Source organism: Nothobranchius furzeri, chromosome 10, assembly GCF_043380555.1.
Source record: "Nothobranchius furzeri strain GRZ-AD chromosome 10, NfurGRZ-RIMD1, whole genome shotgun sequence".
Classification (NCBI taxonomy): domain Eukaryota; kingdom Metazoa; phylum Chordata; class Actinopteri; order Cyprinodontiformes; family Nothobranchiidae; genus Nothobranchius; species Nothobranchius furzeri.
This window is the reverse complement of record NC_091750.1, coordinates 70,397,072-70,420,698: the sequence shown is the minus strand read 5'-3', so window position 1 is coordinate 70,420,698 and position 23,627 is coordinate 70,397,072. Positions and strand designations below refer to the sequence as shown.

Below are 23,627 nucleotides of genomic sequence, written 5' to 3'. Positions count from 1 at the left end.
ATAAACAGATTAGCATCATAAAATCAAAATGATCTCAAAACAGAATCAGATTAACATAAAAAAAATAGTCATTAACAGATGAAAGATTAAAAATTTGAGTTAAAAATAAGAAAATAAAAGGTTTAGGTAAAAGCAGCTTTAAATAAAAGGGTCTTCAGCTGTTTTTTAAAAGTGTCCAGACAGTCAACGCTGCGTAAGGATAAAGGAAGATCATTCCAGAGTCAACAGTCTGGAAGGAGCGATCACCTCCACTTTTATATCCGGTATTTGGAACTTCTAGAAGTTTCTGGGGCCTCGTTTATCCAACATTGTGGAGAATCCTTACTAAAACCGTACTTAAGCTCAGCAAAAAAAAAAGTACCTACGCCAAGTAGGTTTGTGATCTATCAAACATGGAGGACGCACAGCTGCACGCAATCTCCGCTTCATAAATCGGAGACTAACGAGAATGTTTCTCAGCTGCATTTTAGTTACATCCCGCCCTCACCACGCCCACTTACTGCCATAAATGGTCAATGCAAAGTGCCTTGTGGATCTCATGCATATACATAAGCCGGCTGTTGCAGCGCTCCGCCCATGACATGGCGACCGTAGATCAAGGCAGATCAAGGAAGCGCAATTTCACAGAAGCAGAAGTTGAGGTACCTGTGGGTGAGGTGGAGAAATGAAAGGAAGTGCTTTTGCAAAACAAATAAGAGAAAATCCACAGAGCGGCACAGCGGTGCTGAAGCCGTCAATGTTATGAATTCTTCAGGGAGGGTGCGGTGGCATCAGCTGGCATAGGCAAGATGATGCCCGCACTGCCCGCTCACCACAGCCATGGAATACACCTCATGATCACACAACACTGTATCGGAGCAGGCGGAGGGAGACTAGGGGTCTTAGCCACCTCTGTTGCTGCTTGGCTTCCTGGGGCTGGAGGCTAGGAGGGAGATCTGGCCGTCTGGTTGGGGTCTGGGGTGGTGGGTTGCTGTGCTCAGCGTTGGGCGGGGGAGCCTGCTCATCAGCACCCCAGCAGAAATGGTCAAACTCTGGGAACTGGTGATGGTTATACCCCATGTGCAGCAGTACCGGGACCAGAGTGAATAGGGTGTGTATGGGGAGCATGAGTGGGTGTCCGGCGTGCATTTTTGTAAGTCTTGGGTTGAATGTGCATGTGTGAGCATGAGGGAGTGTGTGACTGTGTTTGTGTATGACTGTATATGTCAGGTGGGGCCTTTGACTCCTCCCCTCTCCTGGAACTTCTCTTGATGATATAGATCTTTGTCCCCCCTCCCCCTGCCACACCTGGTGTGAGGGGTTGTGCCTTGGTCTGCCTGAGTGTTCGTGGCAACCGGGTCTGGGGGTTTAAGATTTTGGCATCTGCCTGATAGATCCTGGTGGCTGCCTGGTGGGGTCTGGGTCCCTGGGCTCTGCTGGGTCTCCGGCGGGGGTGGTCGCCCCTGGGTCCCGGGCTCGGCCGGCTAGGGGGTGGGAGGCTGCGGGCGGGCCTGTGGGCTTGCCGCTGATATCTCCCGGGACTCTGCCGGATGCTGGTTGTGGCCCCCCGGGGCGATCCTCTGTACCTCTCGAGGGGGACGGGGGCCTTTCTGGTTGCAGTCTCCTTGGGGTTCCTGTGTTCTGGGGCAGCGCCTGGATCTCTGGGACTTGGAGCTCCCCCCGTCTCCTACGCATCTTTGGGGGGCGGATCTGTGGTCCCTCACACTCTCTGTTGGACGCTCCTATAGAGAAACCTTACATAAACAAGCGCGTGTACACACACAGTTGCTCACATGGTGCTCTCAAAAGTATGGGCTTGGGCACGTTAAACACATGTCTTAAGACTATGGTGGGCACTTAATGCACTGTGATTTATTATCGTGATTCTTCAGTTAAGCAATGTTGATTATCTATTTCTTCATCAAGTTGACGCAGTGAGAGCTCGATCTTGTTGTATTGTTGTTGTGTCCCTTTTTTTTTTGTCTTTTTCTGCAGGTCTAGAAGCAGACTCTTGTTCATTATTGTTTATTTTTGTGGACCCCCCCCCCCCCTCTCCCCACCTTTTCTTTTCCTTTCTCTTTCACCTCTGTCTCCGTGTCTGGTCGGAATTACAAAACATTCAACAACAATAACAATAAAGTTTTAAGCATCAGGCGTGACGTTAAAAGCAGACACTTTGATGATCCACCTGAGAGTAAATCTGTAAGGCTTGTCACCAGCATTCAGACATCAATTCTGTTTGCTTCACAGCCAGACAGGACACGGTAAGAAAAAAAAAAAAAAAAAAAAAGAATTCTTCAGGGAGATCTGTGGCGGGTATAAAAAAAATGGTCCAATCAGGATTCGAATCCCCAGACTCCCGGGTGAAAGTCACACACGCTAACCAGTCACCCAAATAGAGATTCCCCTTGTACAAGTAGCCAGGGTGCATGATCAATCGGGTCACAGTGACAGGACACACAGGAGTAAATGGGGGTGAAAAACTTGCCCTGATATTTCTGATTTTATTCTCAAAGACTGCTAGAAAGTTGTTGCAGTCAGACCTTGAGTAAAGTGGCATAAGAAGGACGTGAGGTGAAACAATCTGGTTCATGGTGTCAAACAGGACTTTAGAGTTATTTTTGTTTACAGCAAGTGGCCCTGGAAATGTTCACCGTCTCATTCAGGGATGTTATCAGTTCTTTAAAGTACAGCCCGTGACTTTCTAATCTAGTTGACTTCCAACCTCTCTCGGCTCTGCGGCATGTCCTTCTGAGACTGTAAATGTTTTGATTAACCCAGGGACTTTTTCTCTTGCTAGAAAAAGTGATCTGCTTAACAGGAGCTACTTTATCTAAGATACTGCAACGTTGTTTATCCAATGACTGGATGAACAAGCTGGGATCTTCACCCTGAACTGAGCTGCTGTCAAATAATCTAGAAAATCCATCCACCGCTGACTGATTAATGACACATCTCTTTGATTTTAGGTTGTGAGGGACAGATTCAACATTAGATAGGACATTAAAGATAGTGGCTGATGGAAAACATCTCGTCATGACGTTAAAAAAGCTGACATTCCTGATTATTGAATCACCTACCAGCAAAGTGGTAGGTGAAAACAGTGGACGAGGTGTAGAGGGCTCCTGATTTGTGTTCCCGTGGAGGTGTGGAGGATTCTGGGGTTGGGTTCCTGTGGTTTCGTGGAACTGGAGGGTTTGAGGTGGAGGATTTGCCGTGGAGGAGCTCACCTGAGCCAGGGCAGGAGGTCCAGCAGAGTGTCGACGCACAGCATCCTTTAGTATTTTGGATCGGGCAACAGAGGTTAAGGTCTGGGGGGGAAGAGACTGCTGAGGTTGCTTCTTCCGGACTACAGGCTCCTTCCTGCTGGATGGGATTAGATGGTTGGGAGGGAAGAGGAGGCCTGGAGGAATCAACTGTTTGTTCCTCAGCAAGTGGAGGGAAGCGGTTTGAAAGACTGAGGTCAGGTGGGGAGTTGGGATCAACCACACGGGCTCTCCTACGGCCACGTACCACAACCTCTGACCAAGATGAAAATTGGTCAGGAGTAGAGCTGGAAGTTGGATTTCGTGGTGCAGAGGGATCCCAAGCAATGGTGCCTTGGAGTCGAGAGTTTAGCACGGATGTTTTATCTTCAAACTGACTTGACAGTGGTCTCAGACAGTACAGGAAAACTCTTCATTAAGTCACCTGCTGTTTAAACTCTGAAATAAATCTTGACATTTGCGAGCAGAAATAAAAATGTGCAGAAACAGACTTTTATCCATTTGTTTATCATCATTTAGGGATTTGTAGTCCAGGTTTTTGGAATGCATCAGATAAAACTGTTTGAAATCAGCTTTTCTTTTTCTAAATAAACTGTGCACAGGAAGACACAGGGAAAAGCAGTGTTACCATGGCAACCAGGCAACTCGGCTCTTTCTCAACTCTGATTTTTTAACATAATGACACAAAAATGCTGTAAAATTTCACTTCCTTGTCTCACTAAATTGTAATTGGGCTGCAACTGACTTAAATGGGTAAACGTAAATGGTAAATGGCCTGTATTTGATATAGCGCCTTCTAGAGCCCTGGAACCCCCCAAGGTGCTTTACAACACAATCAGTCATTCACCCATTCACACACACATTCACACCCTGGTGGGGATGAGCTACAATGTAGCCACAGCTGCCCTGGGGCGCACTGACAGAGGCGAGGCTGCCGAGCACTGGCGCCACCGGTCCCTCCGACCACCACCAGCAGGCAACGTGGGGGCTCGAACTGCACCCTTCCGATTACGGGGCGAGCACTAAACTCCTGTGCCACCGTCGCAAATCAGTTGAAGAATCTTAAAAACCTGTTTTACCTGTGAGTTGACTAGGCGGATGGTGGTTTTAGAGCCCACGTCTTTCTCAAAGCCGCTGGTGAGTGCGGCGTTGAATCGCAGCACTGCATCATGGGAATCTGCAGTTAAAAAAGGATTTTTAGAGGAACTTCGTGATGTTTCAGTTCCCATAAAAAACCAGAACAGGCAAATCCTTAAATAAGCAGAATGAGTCAAGAGAAGTTTCCGTTTCCAGAGCTGAACCAGAAAAAAATAAAACCAGGAGGGTCACCTCGTTACGTTTAAAAGTCCCACCGGAGCGTCGCGGTGGCCCAGATTAAACATCTGAAATGACTTTCACACTGACGACATTTGCTCTATTAGATCCCATTAAAACAATAATCCGGGTAAATCTCACCGATTTCTTTGCCCAGTCCAGAGTTGCGCAGTGACCCAGCTGAAGAGACCACGGCGCAGCTTCTGTACGGCCCGAGGTCAGAGGTCAGCTGTTTTAATGGAAGCTGACTGGCCCAGGGCAACACTGAGAAGGGCTGGAGGTCAGAGGTCAAAGTTGTGACTTCCACCTTTTCCTTTAGTTGGCAGAGAAGCTCGGGACCGCTCAGCTTCGGCCTGCCAGAGATGCCACCAGGTCCCGACACCTTTACTCCATACTTATTCATCGCCTGACCAACAGAGAAACACCGGTCTGGTTAAACGAGACGTCCGGTTAAGAGACACATTCAAGTTGCGGCAGAAAGTCTCACCTGGTAATTCTGCACCACCTTCTTCATTCTGCTTCCCAGCATGCTGCTGGACATGTCTTCATTCCACACTTCTCCCAAAAGCCCGTGAGGTCCAAAGAACTCTACGTCCTTCCTGCCACTCAGCTCCCCCTTCCGCTGGGCTCCGAACAGGCTTTCTAGCGCTCGTCTGAAGGGGCGTGGCAGCAGGTGAGCTAAAAACCCAGAGGGCTCCCGCGCTCGCATTTGCTTTGAAGGAGGGCCCAGGTCCGCCAGGGTGTGGTTCTGTGAGGAGAGGACAGGGATCGGTCGGTGGGGGTCACCTGGAATGACCCCTGGGAGCTTCTGAGGGTCGATGTACATGGATTTAGCCCCACCTCGAAGCACCTGGAGCCGTAACAAGAACATCGAGTGAAGTTTTCACATCAAAAGCTGCTGTGGTAGCATCACAGACGGAGACAGACCACAGACCTTGATGACCGAGTGTGCACGAGGTTGAGCCCGGGTTCGTGCTCGCACGCCGAAGATGGCATCAGTTACGGGAACGCTGTTTTCAGCACAGATGGCATAGAGCAGAGCCATGGAGACGCAGAAGAAGGCGAGGCAAACAGCTCCGCGGCGAGCACGACGCCTCAGACGCCACAGCAGGCTAACCCTGTCCATCGCCGCTGCGGGGATCTGAAGACAAACCACCAGACGTGATCAAAGCTTAGAGAGTAAAGCAGTAGAAAATGTAAAACAGATTCACAAAATTCCTCTAAATCAATCCTGATTTTCAAATCTCGAAGAAAATCACTGGCGTAAAAAAAACAAAAGGACGACTTGGCCAAACACCAACAGAAAACGGATACTTTTATTCACTTCAGGAACGCGTACAGAAGCAGTGGAGACCCACAAGTCAACACTAACGGATGCAAAAGAGTCAGACGTGCATAATGTGTCCCCTTAAAGACAAAAAACCATCAAATCTTTGACAAATCTATGTTTTAGTTTCCCTTCAAATACGAATGATATGAGTGACAACTTCCTGTGAAAAGAAACCAAAGAGATACGGTGCTGAAAAAAGAAATGAGGTCGCTGCCCCGGGTGGAGGATGAAATCAGGAAGAATGAGCAGAAAGGAGGAGGGGGAGGACTTGATTCAGAAAACCCAAAGGCCCGCTTCACCAACGCTCACGTTGGGTCCGTCGGGCACTACAGAACCAAGCCGCACCGAGGCTAAACTAGAGATCACGTTTGACCACATTATGTGTAAAACAGGATGTTTTGTTTAAAGTGTTTATTTTACATATTTACATAAAGTCATTAATCATGATCAGAGATTAACTGGAAGCTTCTCCGGTTAGGCGGTAAAAATGTTAAAAAGTCTTCAGCCGGATGGAAATTTCTGCATAAAAACCCGACCCCCAAGCATACGTTTCTTTTGGTTTTTAGCAGGGACTTCATGGTTTTCCTGTATAAATGGTGTGTTTTTAACTAGAACATTTTTCAGTTACAATTTCACATATTGTGATTTTTGAGGAGTAAAAGGAAGTTTATAGGATTTACAGAAAGTGTGCAATCATTGTTTAAACTAAATTAGGCAGGTGCAGGCATTTGGGCACCACACAAAATAAATTCACTCATTCTTTAGTAGATCTGCAGAAATAACAGTCCTTCCAACAGTCCTAACGCTTCCTTTAGATCCAACGAGAGTCTGGATTCTGGTGAAGGTATTTTGGACAGTTTTCTCCAGAATTTGACTTTGAAGGCGTGTGAGATTTTGCCTTTAGTTGAACCTAAATGAATGAACTTCAAAACAAAAATCTTTACCTTTTTTAGTTACATCTGATTCAGAAAGCACTTGGATGAATGGCTTACCGGTCTTCCACGATATGATGCAGGAACCCACCACAATCCTGACTCCTAATATAAAGCAAGGCTCAAATAGACCTTCAGAACGCTTCAGGGTTGTCCACAAGTAAACAACTCCTGTTCCTGCTAGCAGCGCTGGTTCCATGAGTCAGAGGGTGTGTCTGACTCCAGGGGCAGGATGCTTTTGAGGACGGGTCCTCCTTGCTAGACTGCTAAAACCGGAACCCAGCGGCTCTGAATTCGAACAATCTAGCCTTCACCTCTACCGTGACCTGTAGGCCAAGTCACAGCCGTGGCGGCAGCTACACGCAAAGGAAATATGCTAAAGCTAGCGAAAATCGAGCAGGAATATTAAGGAGCTACAGCAGCTTCACGTCCATCAGCAGCGTTTGTTCTCAACCGTTTTCAGGTAAAGTAATTTAGTTTATTCTAGAAGCTTTCAGGACTCACATGTTAACTTTAGATGGTTTCATGTATGTTTTAAGCTACAGAATGAACTTGTTAAATGTGCACAACACATTTCTACAGAGTATTATCATGTAGGTAATTAATATAAACCAAATGCATTATAAATGTTGAATGCAGTAGGATGTTTTCAAGTGTAAATTGGACCTCAGGACTTCTTATTTTGCATCAAATAAGGGTAAAACGTTTTAAAAACAGGCCTTTTAATAAAATGAAGTGATTTCAATGTGCATTTGTTTATTCAACTTAAGCCTAATAATGCTTAGATCTGTCTTAAAGATGTAAATTCTCTGTAGTTTTTATTTAAAGAGCAAGTCACCCCCTACCAGAGTATTACATAACTGGTCCATACTGGTTTTGATCTGTAAATAAGTGTAACGTATTATAAATAATCTTGTCTCCTTACCAACTTTTCATTTTCTGTTAATGTGACATGTTCAAAAGCATCTGTAATAATAAAACTGGTGATAAAATGAAAGAGTTAACAGTTAGTATTTGTTTTAATAAATGTGTTCAAATATCAAACAGCTAAATAACATTAACATGATGACAGTAGAAGGCCTCTCTCCCAGGAGGACCACCAGGTAAAGCCTCTCCTGACCCAGGACACCTGCAGTCCTACAGAGAAAATCAGACCACAGGTGACAAAAAGGCAATAAACACATTTTACATTTATCCACGAGAAGATAAAAATTATATTCTTCACACAAACACTTTTTACTTAATTAAAACGTGTCAGCTTTGTAAATCCCTGAATGTAAAACTACTTTTCACAGCAGAACTTCTGTGGTTGTGTGTAAACAGTTTCACTCTTCACCTCTAAGCTTAATAAAAACGCTTCTTTGCTCTGTCATCCCTAAAACAAATGATAAGAAGCTTAATTTGCTAAAGAAACACACACACACACACACACACACACACACGCACGCACGCACACACACACACACACACACACACACACACACACACACACACAAACGGGAATAACTACAGGACCCGCGATACAAACTCGTTCTGGCTGATTTCTGCCTAAAATGTAATTTAAAAACAAATATACAAAAGAAAAATGTCTATAAACTGAACCGCTTTAAGCTTTTTAGGTTTCTACCGCTAGTTTTTAACAAACTTACGTTTAAAACGTTGTTGCTCTCCCCATTTTCTCTTCCTGTTGAAAATCCACAGCCGGCACGCAAAGCATGCTGGATAGCCTTGTTCTGTGAGGATACAACAGACCCATCCTCGAAATTTGGGCGGAGCGAGGACGCGTTTGAGGATGCAAGAATGAGTATTCTTGGATTTTGGACAGTACTCGTCGCTGCGCTGTGATGTCATCGACCTCAAATTGCGTCCTTACAAGCATCCTGCCCCCGGATTGGGACACACCCAGAGTTAAGGTTGTATGACAAAAGGACATAAACACCCTAAAGTGGGAGGCAGGGCTTGACAGATTGGGGGGCGTGGAGACATCAGCTGATGCTTGTTTGGCATGATGATGCTGATGATCATAAAAGGACAGCAAAGCTACCCGAGAGTAAGTGATGGACCGGTCATTACTGCACCCAGTTTTGGGAAGGTGGGGTCATTAGCAGTCGTGTAGGACTGACAACAGTGACAATAGCAGAGTAGGTGGTTAACATTCAAGTGCTAGAAGGCGAGACTAGCGGCCTTCATTAGATGGTCAGGGCTGGGAGTAGTTGGATCCAGCCGTTGGATCCAGTAGATATCCTTGCAAGTTAATCCCTGAGGCATTGGACAGCGTTTGAACCTCAGACACTCGGGGTGTTGACGTGTCTTCTAAATACCAGATTTTTGATGCATGTGTATATTTTCTGACTGAAGTTAGTTTAACGGTGGAGGGAGGGACCGATATGTGTGTTGGAGCCCGAGATTGGGGGCAGGTTTATATGTTTTAAGGGTGTTGTGCCTCTGAAGGGGATGACTTGTAGTGACATGTTTGCTGTGGATTTACAATGTTTTATTCTCTTTTTGCAATGAATAAAGTTGTATTTTTGTAACTTGTGTCCACTCTTTTCCATAAGAGATTACTCACCTTTTGCACAACCATGTGGGTCTCTACTGCCTCTTTAATTGCTGCAAACATAAATAAAAATCATCCATCAGTTTTCTGTAAGATTTTGGTTTCAGGAATCATATGCTTCTATGAGCCGTTAGAAAATGTCTCCTATTGTGAGGTCACAATAAGGGACATTAGCATAAATCCCCTTCTCACCAGTCAATGCTGACGGAGCAGCTCTACCCTGGTTTCCCGCAGCATAATCAAGCTCATCACCAGATAGTAGCCAATCAGAGGATAGGTGGGTGTGGTCAGCAATAGCTTGTTTTCTTAAAGTGACAGAGACCTGAAATGGCTCATTCAGGAAGGTATTGAAACAGAATAAACTGCTGAAAATACTTTTTGTGAGCGGAATTTAGTACAAAGAACTTCATAAATATGTTTTATATCAACCATAAAACTATTATAAGTTGTTTAATTAAAGGTAGAATATGTCCCCTTTAACAACCGTTCGTAGAGCATTTCTAAAGTCCCAACATTTCATGAAGCATTTTATGAACTTAGCAAGAAAAGAAATAGTACAACACAAAAATTCTAAGGAATATGGAGATGTTTGAGGAAAAGGTGTAACATTATTACATTGCAATATTACCTTAATATTATTACAATTAGAATATTATTAATTTACATTAAATCAAAGCCGTAATAGCCCCAAAACATAAAATGCAAAAGTGTAATGTCTTCAACGCCTTTTTGTTGGCGAGGACTTCAAAGGAGTATTTATCTTTAACGACTCTAAACATTTATAAATGTGATGTTTATTCCATCGACTGCTATCTTGGCAACAGTCATGCTCTGCAACTTACTGATAAAAGTATTGTCAAGACAGAAAAAATTAAATAAAGAGACCAGAGGTACGAAATAAAGCTGAAAAAGAAAACCCAATAAAAATATGCACTACATAGCCAGCTAATACATATAAATGCATGTTTAGGTTGATTAGCTGCCTTTTTACACCAACAACTGGCAGATAGATAGATCCTGGCACTAATGCAGGATTGTGTGGTTTCTCAAATGGGGCGTGCATGATCTATTTTGGGTTTAAGTGGGTTTTTTGTTTCCACAGGAAGGTCTCATACCTCCTAACCTCACAGGAAATGGGGTTTAAAGCCTCTGTATGCTAGCTATGTGTAAATATAACATCATCAAGAATGAAAATCAAATGGTAAATACAAGAGGTTTGACATGTTGGCTAAACGAATGGAGAATGAGAGGTTATTGTTACGCTAACAAAATTTAACTGGTCTTTGACCCAAAACTGGGGGGCAGATACATTAATGAAAAACTAAAACTAGTTTGGTGCAAGATGCCCAACGGAGGACAAAACCATAAAATGGACAACACAAAAGGCAATACTCGTTTGAGGCTAAGCCTATGTATCGAATGTGTCGGGAAATATTTATTTAAAGCCCCATCTATGTGTAAAATCAGCAAAACACTATCTACTGTATGAAAATGAGGAAATGATGTGTCAGCTGAGCTAACGGAGACTGAAAGAGATTACTGTTATGTCAACAAAACTTAACTGACTTTTGTGAACAAAACCCAAGAGAGGAGCCAGACTTGGTGTTTCCTCCAACATTTATGAAAGTTGAAAAGAGTTTGTTGCTAAATACCCAACTAATAAAGGACTGTTGCTAAATGATGAAAACGTTTCAACACGTGAGGTTTTTCTCCATTTGGCCTTTTTCCTTGAAATTAAGAACACACACGATGGTTTAGAGGCTGATTAGTGGTGCTGGGGTGTGTGAACAGCATTTAAAAAAGAGAAGGAATTGACTCGCCCCTTTCGCCTGATGAACTCCTTTCTCTCTCAGGCTTGGCTTCAAGAAGAGTTTCCTTGGTTACCCCTTTGGTTCTTGGCAAAAGCATAATGAATCTTCCAGCCTTTCCTAGGCTGGTCTTTGACTAAACTGGATGGATCACTTCCCTGTCAGAGCAAAATTCAGTGAGAACACAAGCAGATGGAAAAGCCTGGTAAAGTCTGGTAAAGCCCATGAAGGTGGGAATGGTGGGAGTGTTGGTGCGGCCCGGGCCACAATGTGCATTCATTAAAAGAAAACGGTGAACATAAGCATGGCGTGCAGGTCGTTGGCCATCTAGTATGACCCGCCCAGCGACAAATTACGGAGCTCTTTAGCAACCAAATTCAGCATCCAAAAGTCAGTGAAAATATGACTTTAGTCTGCAGTCGACCAATGAAAATACACCCAAGGACTGATGGAAAAACTAGTAATGAGTGTAAAATGTGATAGCATTAGAAACATTAACAACAACATGTAGCCCAGCAGGACCAGTCTGCAACATGTTTATGTGCTTCAAACGGGAGGATTTGGAGTCTTATTTCCTCACATCTTGCTGGAGATTGGATAAAAGCAAAGCAACACTACCACTGACCCTGTTTGCTCAGAGACATGGATGTTTTATCTCCACAAATATCACAAACCTGGAGGAGCTTCAGCTGAGTGTTTGAGTTGTTAATGCTAGCAGTTAGCTTCTGTTTAAAGAGATGTTCTCCGTTGTTTCCTGGACGCTAAACCAACAACAGCCTTCCCCGTCGTGAGTCAAGATGGGTGAGTCCATGAATGCTAAGTGATAGTGTGACATAGATCTGTCAGGATTTTCTAATCCTAGAGTTTCACCATCTGTTTTCTATCAGAGGCTAATGCAGGAGATAGGTGTAGGAGACTATCTTCATGTTCAGCCTGCATGAAACACTCAGAGTGGCATGTTAGAATCAGATATAATCAATAAAACCAGGTTTTTCAGTGTTCCACACCTTTGAACTATGGCTGCCTTTAGACTTTCAAGCAACTAATGACCCATTAGTGTGCTACACCCCCCCCCCCCAAAAAAATGTTTTAATGTTTTGTTAAAAAATTGTATACAACTACATCATGAATAAAACTTTATGATCAGAGCAAAAGATTTTAAAAAGATCTTTCACAGAGAAACCATTTACTTTTTTAAAGCGATTGGCTACTGAAAGGACTAATTCAGTAGAATATAACATAAAATCATGGACGTCACCACTAGCAGAGTAAAAATTCTACAAAAAAATAAAAAATAATAAAAAAAATATATATATACGTATATAAATAAATAAAACATTTAAAATGTTGAAACAAGCCTGTAAAAAGTCATTCATACCAGCAGATATTTTATTGCTCTTTTAAAGAGACAATGTGTAGTTTTTACCATTAATTTCTGGAAACATCCATCAAAATGTGGTTGAAAATGCTCAGATGTTGAAAATATTGGCAGCTTCTTAGCATAAAACTATAAATATTTGGTCTAAAATACATGGGAGCGGGTCTATATCTACGCCCTATTAGACGGCATGTTTCCTTCTACGGGAGCCCATAAGGACAAAATGCATTTACTGATTCGTAACAAACAGTTACATAACTTTATCATTCTTAAATGTTGTTTTTTTTTACACATTTACCTCTTCACTTGTCAGTGATGAGAGTCTGATGTGCTTGTTATTTTGCTAACGTTTGCACTCCCCAGGGCTTTTTGACCCTAATGGGCATCCATTGGTAAGGTCTTACTCCAACACAAAAATACTGCTTGCTTGCAATGATTTATGTATCTACTGCCCCCTATTGCCAGGAAAAATACACACTGTTGCTTTAAGGTTGTGGAACACAGAAAAACGTGTTTGAATTATTTATGATTATAATCTGTCATAATTATAGTCTCCTGCATTAGCTTCTGATAGAAAATAGACGGTGAAACTCTAGGATTAGAAAATCCTGACAGATCTACGTCACACTGTTACTAACATTCATGGACTCGCCCATCTTGACTCACGACGGGGAAGGATGTTGTTGGTTTAGCGTCCAGAAAACAGCAGAGAACGTCTCGGCTAGTAGAAGCTAACTGTTAGAATTAGCATCTTCACCACATAGCAGAACTCCTCCATGCTTGTGGTGTTTGTGGAGATAAACATCAACAAGCAAACCGAGACAGTGGTAGAGCCGTGTTGCTGTAGCCCGAGGCGAGATGTGTATCAGGAAATAAGACCTTCTGTCTGTCCTAATCCAATCCAGTCATCTGATGGTACTTTCTCCTCCAGACGAATCGTCCATGCTGAAACACGCACATTCTCCTCCAGAGTACGACTTACAAGGCATTCATTCCTACTAGACACTGCAGATGTATTAAAAATATGAGTAAGGGACCTCTTTGACAAACAAGTTTTGAAATCCCAAAGAGAAAAGGTTTTGTTCCCGATCAAATAAGTAAAATGCATCTTTTTAGTCGAGGTCTTTTTGTGATTTGACCTTCTGCACTTCCTGCTGAAAAGACACTGAAAACTGAGCACTGAATGCCGAGAGGATAAGAGAAACGAGTCTCTGGAGGAAACAGCTGTTTCCACTTTGCCTAAACAGAAGGAGCAGGCTGTTTGTATTCACTCGTAGTTCTTTCGACCGCTATCGGACACCACCGTCGAAGCTCACACAATGATTTTCTGATTCTACATCGCCACAATTATCAATCTGCGGAGTTGCTGTTGGCAGGGCCGGATTATCATTGCAGGGGCCCCTGGCCACAATGTGCTTAGGCTTGTTGGTCTCCTCTCTTGCCTTCAGAAAAACTGCTTTCTGGCCTTTCTATTATTAAAATCATTTGCAATGTCATCAAAGCACTGAGGCGCTGTTGAGTTTGTGTTCTTCTCAGTTCATTTTTTATTCTTGCCATTTGTGAAAATGATCGTCCCCCTTCACAATTTGCAACTGGAAGAGTTAGAAAAATCCACAGGGCCACAAACACATCAGGGAAGGTGGACTGCAGACTATTTTTAGCCTGAAAACAATCCTGGTTCTACTTATATTACATTATCTATGTGGACTCTCTGGGGATTATCTTGAGTTGAGAGTGCAAAACTCTGATTGTTGACGCGCTCCAGACATCTGCGTCCTGAGCACGGCCACGGTAACATGATCAAATTAGGTGTCGCCACCTCAAAAACTAATTTAACACGCGATTGTTCATGTCGGCTCATTTCCTTTCATGTTTTCTGTCTTTTATTTGTGCCTGATGTGTTTCGCTGCTGTGGAGCGGGGCGCATCACCTCACCGGTGCGGCTGGCGCGCACTCCGCTGTTTTTGCGGTCGGTAGATCTTTTAGAACTGCAGTTCAAAGGTAACTCATAAGGTGAATATATATGAACACAGGTAACAGTTATCTTTAGGATTGAGAGGAGATGCAGGAAGATAATAAACAGGCAGGACAGAAAAATAGTCAAATTAAAAACAAGTTAGTTTTTGCACCTGGTGGTTGCAACAAACAGACACCATTGAAGGTAATCAGAAGTGAGGAACAGAAAATTAAGTCAATCTTTCAATGTTTAGAGCAGCAGGAACTCTGAGAGGCTGCAGGCGCATCAGTGAGTTTGCGGCGGTTGCGTGCGGGGGTGGGGGGGGCTTAATCAGGGGAACAGTAAAGATGCAGAAACTACCGTTGTTAAAAGAAATGTGTTTAACTTAGAAAATGTGGGCACAATTTTAATTATTTTTCAACATTTTTCTCCAGTGTTAAGACTGCTGCACAAAAAAAAAAAAGAATGCTGCTCACGTGGGCCCCCTTGTGGCTGTGGGCCTCTGGGCCTGTGCCCAGTTTGTCCGTATTATAATCTGGCCTTGGCTGTTGGGCGCCGTGGTGATGCAGATTGATGCAAACGCCTTGCAGCAAAATGGTTGTGGGTTTGAAACTCAGCTGGAGTCTTCCTGGAGTTTAGATGTTCTCAGTTAACGTGTGGCAATTCTGCTGAGGTCGAATTAAAAGCATTTCATAAGTTTCAAAGGCTTTTGTTGACTCCTGTATTTGATGTAGCATCTATATTTGCAGTGATGGCTCTTCTAGGCCACTGTTGTTCACCCTGACCTGCTCATCACCAGATTCTAGTCCAGATCTGGAATGATGGCACTCACTCCATCATTAGCCCTGTTTCCATTACCAATACGCCAATATCTGCATAAAGATGAGGCTCTGAGTCCCCTGGTACCACTCACGTTTCTGTTTTTATCTCTTCAGAGGACACCGACATATAATCAGCTCCAGTTGGAGCCTTGGAGTTATGATTAAAGCATTAATATCAGCTTTTGTCTGGATAAAATGTGAAAAGTCTCAAGGTGACTTTAAACCAGACGGTTTTATAATATAAGCATGAGATTAGCAACTTCTGATCCAAACAAGTCCCAAAACAGTCTGTCTTCTCCCCATGAACACACAATCTGCAGAGAGGAAGTGCGAGGCTGGAAGACAGGACTGTGATGCAGTGTGAGTGTGTGTGTGTGTTTTAATCTGAGTGAGTTTGCTGAAACGCTGCAACAAATCAGCACACCTGCTCAGCTGAAGCATATTTTAATCTAATCCCACCAGAGCATTTCTGTTTGACAGGAAATCACGCTTCATCACCGAACAACAACTCTAATCGGGCTTAACACAGCTGCAAGACACCGGAGCATCACGGAGACACGGATTGGAGACGGATTTAGTTACCTTAACGTAACGCTGAAATTTAAAGACGACTCTCTATCGGTCTGAAACCAGCAGCCCATTGGGTAACCTGAAAAGCTCGTCTTTAAATATCCAACAGCTTCTCTGCTTGACCGCTCTTGTGACGCCCGACAGCACAGACGTTTTAAAAAAGTCAAATCACACAAATTAGTTTTTTTACTCAAAATAGATTAAACAGTTAGTCTCATTTAACAAAAGTGCACCTACAACCTAAAAATGTCCCAAATACTCCATTAATATGGATTCATGTTGAAAAGTCTCATTCATTAACACAGACACAAAGCATCTAGAATGCTGCACGAGAGCCTAATAAAGGGAAAACGGGTAACAAAACTGTTCTGTGATTTAAAAAAGAACTACAGCATGGAGCCTAATGAAGGGTTTAAAACTCATGAGAAAACACACAGACAGGAAGTCAAAGAACAGACGAGACAATCAAACGGTACATTAGAGGCAAAGCCGACTGAGGCCAGCTCTCGATGTGGGTTTAACAACAGAACCGTTCTTCCCTGCGACTGCCACCAGAGACATTTATGGATGTGTCTTCAAAACAGTAAAAGCAAAGCAAGGTGGAGCAACAGCCAGTGATCTCTTTCTAGGAGTTTCATTTAAGTCTGTTCAGTGGTTCAGTTGGTAGCACTGTTGCCTCACAGCATGAAGGGTGCTGGTTCGAATCCCAGCAGCAGCCTTGGTACGTGGCATTAGGATGTTCTCCACATGCATGTGGGGCTTTTCTCCAGACATTTCCCTCCACAGAAAGAAAATTCACTCTGTTATTTGGAGAATCCTGGTCGTGGATGCTCATATCCAGCATGTTTTAGTTGTTTCTCTGCTCCAACACAGCTCAACAACAGGCTTCTGCATAAGCTACTGAACAGGTGTGTTGGAGCAGAGAAACAACTAAAACATGTTGGACAGGAGCTCTAGAGGACCATGGTTGCCTACCCCTGCTTTGTGCTGTCCCTAGGTGTGATATTTGTCTCTGTGTGTCCCTGTGATGGACTGGAGACATTTTCCAGGTGCCTGAGAGACACCAAATCCCTGCGACCCTAGAGAGGTTGAAGCAATTCAGATAATGGATGAATGGTTCACTAGCTACTCGGCTAACCAACAGAGTCGAATCCAAGAGTTATCGGCTAAATTTCTGAGTTACGTCCAGTTTTGTGTTGACCAAGGTCAGTTTTATGCATAAGAATGTAAAAAAGTATTCATTAATAAATGTAGAAAGTCATTCGACTCCGACACGACTGTATTTAGTGCATTTTCACACCTGTAGCTTGGCTCAGATGAACTGCATAATATAATTATTTGTGAGATTTTGTTTTGTTTTTCAGAGGAAATTACAAAAGAAACAACTTGTCACTACAAACCATGTGAGAATGTTCAGTCTGCTGATTGGTTAGATCGTCTGGGGGCGGGGCTACCAGTGGCAAATACAGGAAGAAGGCTGCAAGACCTGATTCTGAGCTAGGTGACAACCCAGGGCGTTTCTCAATGTCAAGGAACCTTGCCTTGATGTCTTGGCCCCGCTCCGGTTGCCTAGGAGATACGTCATTGGGAGCCGCCAAGATGTGTTCCAATGTTCATCTTCTACCGAGGCGTGTGTTCTCCGTTTGTTAGCTATTTAGCTAGCTGAGCAAGGATACACGGGAGGTGTCTTGTAGCCTAGCCTTGGTCAACAATTCCCCAGAATACACTGCGATAATTTCAAAATGACGGTGGATCAGAAGCCGGCAGCTACTTCGGGGACAATTTTCAAGTTTAAAAGTAAGTCAGCTAATTTAAAATGGTTTTTTTAGATCCAAAGAAGTTATCTATTGTTGGTTAGTTGCTTAGTAGTTGCAGCTTCAGTGGCTAGCGGGTAGTAACTCTCATATATTTAATTTAATAAACATATACACAATTTAAAAAGTAAAAGGCTTGTTATATATTTATGTTGAAACTAATGCGTATAAAATATAACGTTATCTCCCGTGTCACGTGATGTTACGTGACCGCCGTGGAAGCCACAGTCAGGTGATGCAAGTCTGTTCCATTTAACCGTTTTCTTTGACCAAGGAAGGACAGCGACCTCGTACGCAAGGCGCCTGGCCTCGCAAGACATCGCCTCGCAAGGCCAGGCGCCTTGACATTGAGAAACACCCCCGGTCTGACCCCCTCAATCCACCAAACCATTTCTAATCTATATGAAAAATAAATGTTGTGTTGCTTAACTCATATCTTTCTGACACAAGTAGAGGATCTACTTTGTACTTTTTTCTTTAAACTAACATTTATACGTGTTAATCGAATCGGAGTTGGCATCAAACATCAAAGCTGCTCCCATAAACTTGTGCTTTTATTTCACTACTATCTGGATTCATTATCATCACAACCACAGAGATTGTGTAACACAGATGTCCGGTGTTTGGCGGCGTTCCTTTCTGTGGATCGCAGCTGAATCCGAGTGATTCACACAACAGAAAGCGATAAAACAATCATTACCTACAGCAGCTGTTATTCAGGCTGTGAGAATCACCCACTTCTTTACACGTTTTTAACAGAAGTTACCTGAGATTTTACACACAAAACAAACACAAAAAATAACCTTTTTTTTTTACAAACAAGTGCAGAAGTTACCTTGTAGTCCATGGTGTATGCGGTAACGTGTTGTTGTTGATTAGAAACAAGCTGATAGTTTCAGGTTTCCTCTCATCTCCTCTGTAGATGGAGAAATAGGAAAAAAAAAGTAAAACATTTTCTGTAGATGTTGTACTTTCTGATGAGCATTTTACAAAATGATGTTGATGCAGGATCTGTTTCATCCAACTGAAAATGTCAGTTTTCTGTAAGACTGTGAAAATCCCGAAAGACGTGCAAAAAGAACATGACGCAAAAACTTTTTACTAATAATTAGTTGAGCTGGAACAAGGTAGTGTTAAATGGCCGTGTTGATATCACACAGAAGACAGTTTAACTGGATATGCATATGCTGATTACAGCTTGGTGTGCTCATGGTTGCTGCATCTCAATTTAAAAATGTTATTTTTAGAAAATTTAAAGCTGGAAGAAGTTATTAAGAGGTAAAGAAATATGGAGTTTTTAAATTTCATTTAACCACAGGGCTCCAAACTAAGCGTTTATGCATCAGTGTTGCTGAATGAGTGAACTCACAAATCTGCCGTCCTGCAAAGAGCTGAAAATCAGATTAGACTCAGCAACTCACTGGATTATTATTATTATTATTATTTTATTTTTTGAAAGAGAGAGAAAAATATCTTCATGCAGCTTGAAGAGCTTTAAATTAACTTTTGCTGCTCTAATGCTGGGCTTTTAAAAGCTTGCATATCAATCTTTACTCGGAACATGTGGTTCTCAACTCGGGCCAAAATGGCGTCGGTGTAACATCTTCATTTCGGAGCTCCGCTGACCCACTACTTTTTGATGAACACGGTTAACTGAAGTTTTTCCAAAGAGTCCTAGAAAACAACTTAGTTGACAGCTTTAAGGATTCAACTCATTTTGTTAAATAAAATATTACGTTTGTGCTTTTTTTTCTGTTTTTCAACGTGAAAATCTAATCTGTCGACCCATGCTTGCTCCCTCGTGGCTGAAAATGGAAGACAGAGGTGATATTTGGGATGTGAGGCACACATATGCCAGAAAATGCTAGGAACCGTCTCTCTCGGAGAATGAACCGGCTCTTACTCCACTCCCCGAAACTCCAGACAGCCGTCCGGCTAAAAAGTCAAAACCAAATTTCAAAACCCCCGAAGCTCCGCCAGCTATGATGTCTGTGATGTTACGTATTGAAAAGATGCAAGAGGAAAGCCTTGGCAGATTGGTGCACGTGGAGTCAGCTGTTAAAGAGAACAGCGCTTCCGCTAAAAGTCTGGTTAATGCTAGGGAATCTTTGGCTGGAAATCTGAGTAATCTAGCAGAAAAGGTGGAAACTATTATTGACTTAAAAGTTGCTGCTTCGGAAAAGGAGAATGCTATCCTCCATGAAAAGGTTGAAGAAGTTGACACATATAAAAGGAGCTGGAATCTCAGAGTGGCTGGAGTGGAGGAGCGCAGCGGTGAGAATGTGAAGCAGCTGATTATTGACCTCTTCAGTAAAGTTTCCCCGGATATAGCAGACAAGCTTCCTATGTCTGTTGACATCGTGCACGGATTGGGTCCACGGTCAGATAAAGATAAATCTTCTCGTCGCGTCATCGCACAGTTCATCTCTCGATCACACCGAGACATAATCTGGAGGGATGCTTGAAATGCTGCTGTGCTCAAGCAGAAGAAAATCCAGATTTTAGAAGACCTATCTCAGAGCGTGAAGGAAGCGAGGAACAAACTGTGGCCCCCGGTGGAGCGAGCGAGGAAAGATGGAAAAAGAGCAGGCTTCCGAGGAGCCTTTGCTATTATTGATGGCAAGAGAGTATCTGTTAATAACACGTGAGTATCGTTTTGAAGGTTGGACACTTTGCTGTCTCTTATTTTGAATTATTTTTAAATGGATCTAAGGGACAAAAAATTACAATTAAAATAATAATAATAATAATAAATTAAAACAAAAAAAAATTATATATAATATGGTAAAATTTGCTTTTCTCCAAATAAATCATGCAATAAATCTATCAGAGGGCTTTTTCAACAGCTTTCCATCTCCTCTCCCTATATTATTTTGTTTTGGAACTCTACTATAAACAGTGATGGGCAAGTGACTTCAAAACTGTAATGCATTATTTATTACTTGTTACCCTCATTTTAAAGTAAGTCATTACATTACAATATTACTGATTTTAAAATGTAAGGCATTACACTACTTTTGCATTACTTTAAGTTAGTTTCACCAAAACAACTTCAATATGAATCTGGTCATGTGACGCTCAGTGAGCTCATGACATATATGTGGAAGGTGATGTGGTGTCTGAGCTAGGGTTGCTGTTAAAAACAGTCAGATATAATAACAGTGCTTTAAAATGATTGTTTATTACATAAAAGCAACAACAAACTGTACTCTCAGCACGCTGCCATCTTAGATTAACTGAGCAGGGAGTGAGGTGGTGGGGGCTCCAAGCCTATATTTGCCTTGGTCCCCAAATGCCTTGATACGGCCCTAGATGTGGGACTGACTTCTGGGGTGATCTGATTCTATCACATGTATAAATATTAAATGCTTATATATTATTGCTTTTCACTGGTAAACATGTGTATTGGGGATAAATCTACCTACTTTTTTTCTTGATTTTATTTGAATAATTTCCTGCCCTTTCTCTCTCTAACCTTCCTGCATGCTGCATGTTTTCTCCGTCTTCCAGAAAAAACTGTGTCCTAGACTTCCTACTTTCTAACCATCAGCCAAAGGGATCTTCAGATGCGCGGCGCTCCAGCAGTAATGAGTTCAAATCACCGCGGCACAGATTATGAACTCAGCTGAGGCAAAGCACGTCAGAAAAGCACAAAATACCAGAGAATATGCGCTGATATGAACGATCGCAAGTGAATTATTTTGTTTTAGTGGAGCGATTTGTTACAGCGGCCGCGTGCAGAGCTGAGCCGTTACCGCGGCGTCCTCTCTGCCCGCAAAGCTGAGTCCATAAATGACGTAATATATGCTGATACTGGATCTTACTTCGGGTTTCCCGCAATTTGAATTTTTAAGGAACACATCTTGATTCTGGGTTTAAAAATGTGTTGTAATTACCGCGTTACTGACAATTGTACCGAGTAAATATTACCATTTTCTTTCCCTGTAATGCCTTACATTACCACATTACAGCAAAAAGCAATGCATTACAGTAATTAATTACTTTTGTACCCCATTACTCCCAACACTGACTATAAATAATATTCCATGGAATAAAACTTGGCTTTTACCCCACAGATATATTTGAACTAATAAAATTAGAGAAGTTTCTTTTAAAATATTACATAACTGTTACCCTGTTAAACATTTTATTTCCCAAAGATTTAAAAAGGACATTGACACCTGCTGTTCTTTCTGTAACAATCATCCTGAAACAATTACTCGCCTATTCTGGACCTGCACAAATACTTCAAAATTTTGGTCTGATGTCTTAGATCTTCTGCAGCTAAAGGTTCTTCCTGATGTCTCCTTCTGTTTGAAACATGTTATTTTTGGATTTTTTTGAAGACAAAGAGAGTAATAGAATCTACATACTGAACCAAATTTTTATTTTTGCTAAATATTATATAAATATACCCATGTCAATCCTTTTTTACCTGTCTTCATCTGTGAAATTAAAAATATGCTGATTCTATTAAAAACTCAGGAAATTTAAAAGCTATATGAACTTGAACCTACTTGAAGAATACGACATGTACAACTGATAACACATTTCCCCCCTCTCGATTCCTTGTAATATCTGATTGTGCTCTGTATTCTTATCTTTTGAACACTGTTTTATCTCTTTGGCCCCTTTGTTTGTTTGCTTGTATTGTTGTGCTTTACTTCGTTTCTATGTGATACCCAATTTTCACTAATAAAGTTAGTTAAAACATGTGGTTCTCCATTGATCTTTTTGACCTAAAATGTTGCACGGACGATTTGAACACAAGGTCGGATTGCATTTTAAATTTTAATCTTTATTCTACTGCAGCATAAGCCAGTCTGTTCTGTGCCAACCCTGCCAGAGTAAAATGTATATTTTAATAACTTTTACAGCTAAAATTATCCCTGCCTCAGCAGAATTACAAGGCTTTCTTGTGCCTTAAACACTGATTAATGTTACTGGGTGAGATGGGAGCAAAGGTTGAACCAAACAGATGGCTCCTAGCAGTTATGCGTGATGACATGAGACAAGATTAACAAAAACTTGGACGTTAAAATGTTTATCTAGATCCAAGTAGCAGGAAATGTAATGATTCAATTATTGTCAATATATATATTTTAATGGTGAAAACTAATTGTGCTATATAAAAAACAAAATACAAAGTGTGTTGCAAAAATATATAAATATATATATAATTATTTTTTTAATAACATAGATATAATTAACATTAGATACACACTCTTGGTGCGCTACCTATCTATCTTCAGGTGTTTTGCAGTATTTTGCTGACCTGGGTTAAGTGATGTTCGTCCGTTACGTCGCGTCGTATCTTTGTTGTTTAACGACGCAACAGGACCAAGCAGCTCGTTGTTTTTACAGCAGCCATCTTTCCGGGGAGCCTCCCGAGTCGCTGCCCTGCTGCCGGTTCTTCCCGTCCGAGTACGCTGTCGGTGTCCGGTGACATTTGCAGTTACCGGACGGAGGGCTAGCGGGTCCTTCTCTACTCGTTTTCTGTGACTACGCACCCCCGCAGCACCGCACGACCAAGCTAGCGTACAAAGAAGAAGCGACTTCCGTTTGAAGTTTCAAAATAAAAGTTGCAAAGTGTGTTGTTTACAAAAGTTCCTGTCAGCTAACACTAGATCAGTGCTTCTCAACCCTGGTCCTCAGTGCCCCCCTGTCCTGCATGTTCATGTCTCTGCTACAGCACACCTGGTTCACATATTTGCATTGTGTTCTTAGGATAACATCAAGTGCTGCAGAAGCCTGTTAATCATGCATTCATTTAAGTCAGGTGTGTGGCAGCAGAGAAACAATGCTGTTGGAAACGGTGACATAAAAAACATGCAGGACAGGGGTGTGCTGAGGACCAGGGTTGAGAAACACTACACTAGATAGTCAGAATATAACTTCCGT

At 42.3% G+C, this 23,627-nt stretch overlaps 1 protein-coding gene across 2 annotated transcripts in view; it reads right to left on the bottom strand.

Moving 5' to 3' along the window:
* st6gal1 (ST6 beta-galactosamide alpha-2,6-sialyltranferase 1) overlaps positions 1-23,218 on the bottom strand; it is a 28,883-nt gene extending 5,665 nt beyond the window's left edge. Inside the window, exons 1-7 of one of the 2 annotated variants that reach the window (XM_015957538.3) lie at positions 23,002-23,218; positions 18,562-18,642; positions 9,391-9,431; positions 5,494-5,700; positions 5,047-5,409; positions 4,701-4,965; positions 4,325-4,422 (exon numbers count right to left, since the gene is read on the bottom strand). In XM_015957538.3, the coding sequence (XP_015813024.3) occupies positions 4,325-4,422; positions 4,701-4,965; positions 5,047-5,409; positions 5,494-5,700; positions 9,391-9,405 (948 nt within the window). In that variant the 5' untranslated portion in view covers positions 9,406-9,431; positions 18,562-18,642; positions 23,002-23,218. The remainder of the gene's footprint in view (positions 1-4,324; positions 4,423-4,700; positions 4,966-5,046; positions 5,410-5,493; positions 5,701-9,390; positions 9,432-18,561; positions 18,643-23,001) is intronic. The other variant, XM_015957539.3, reaches the window with a different exon arrangement.
* Between the last annotated feature and the right edge of the window lie 409 nt (positions 23,219-23,627).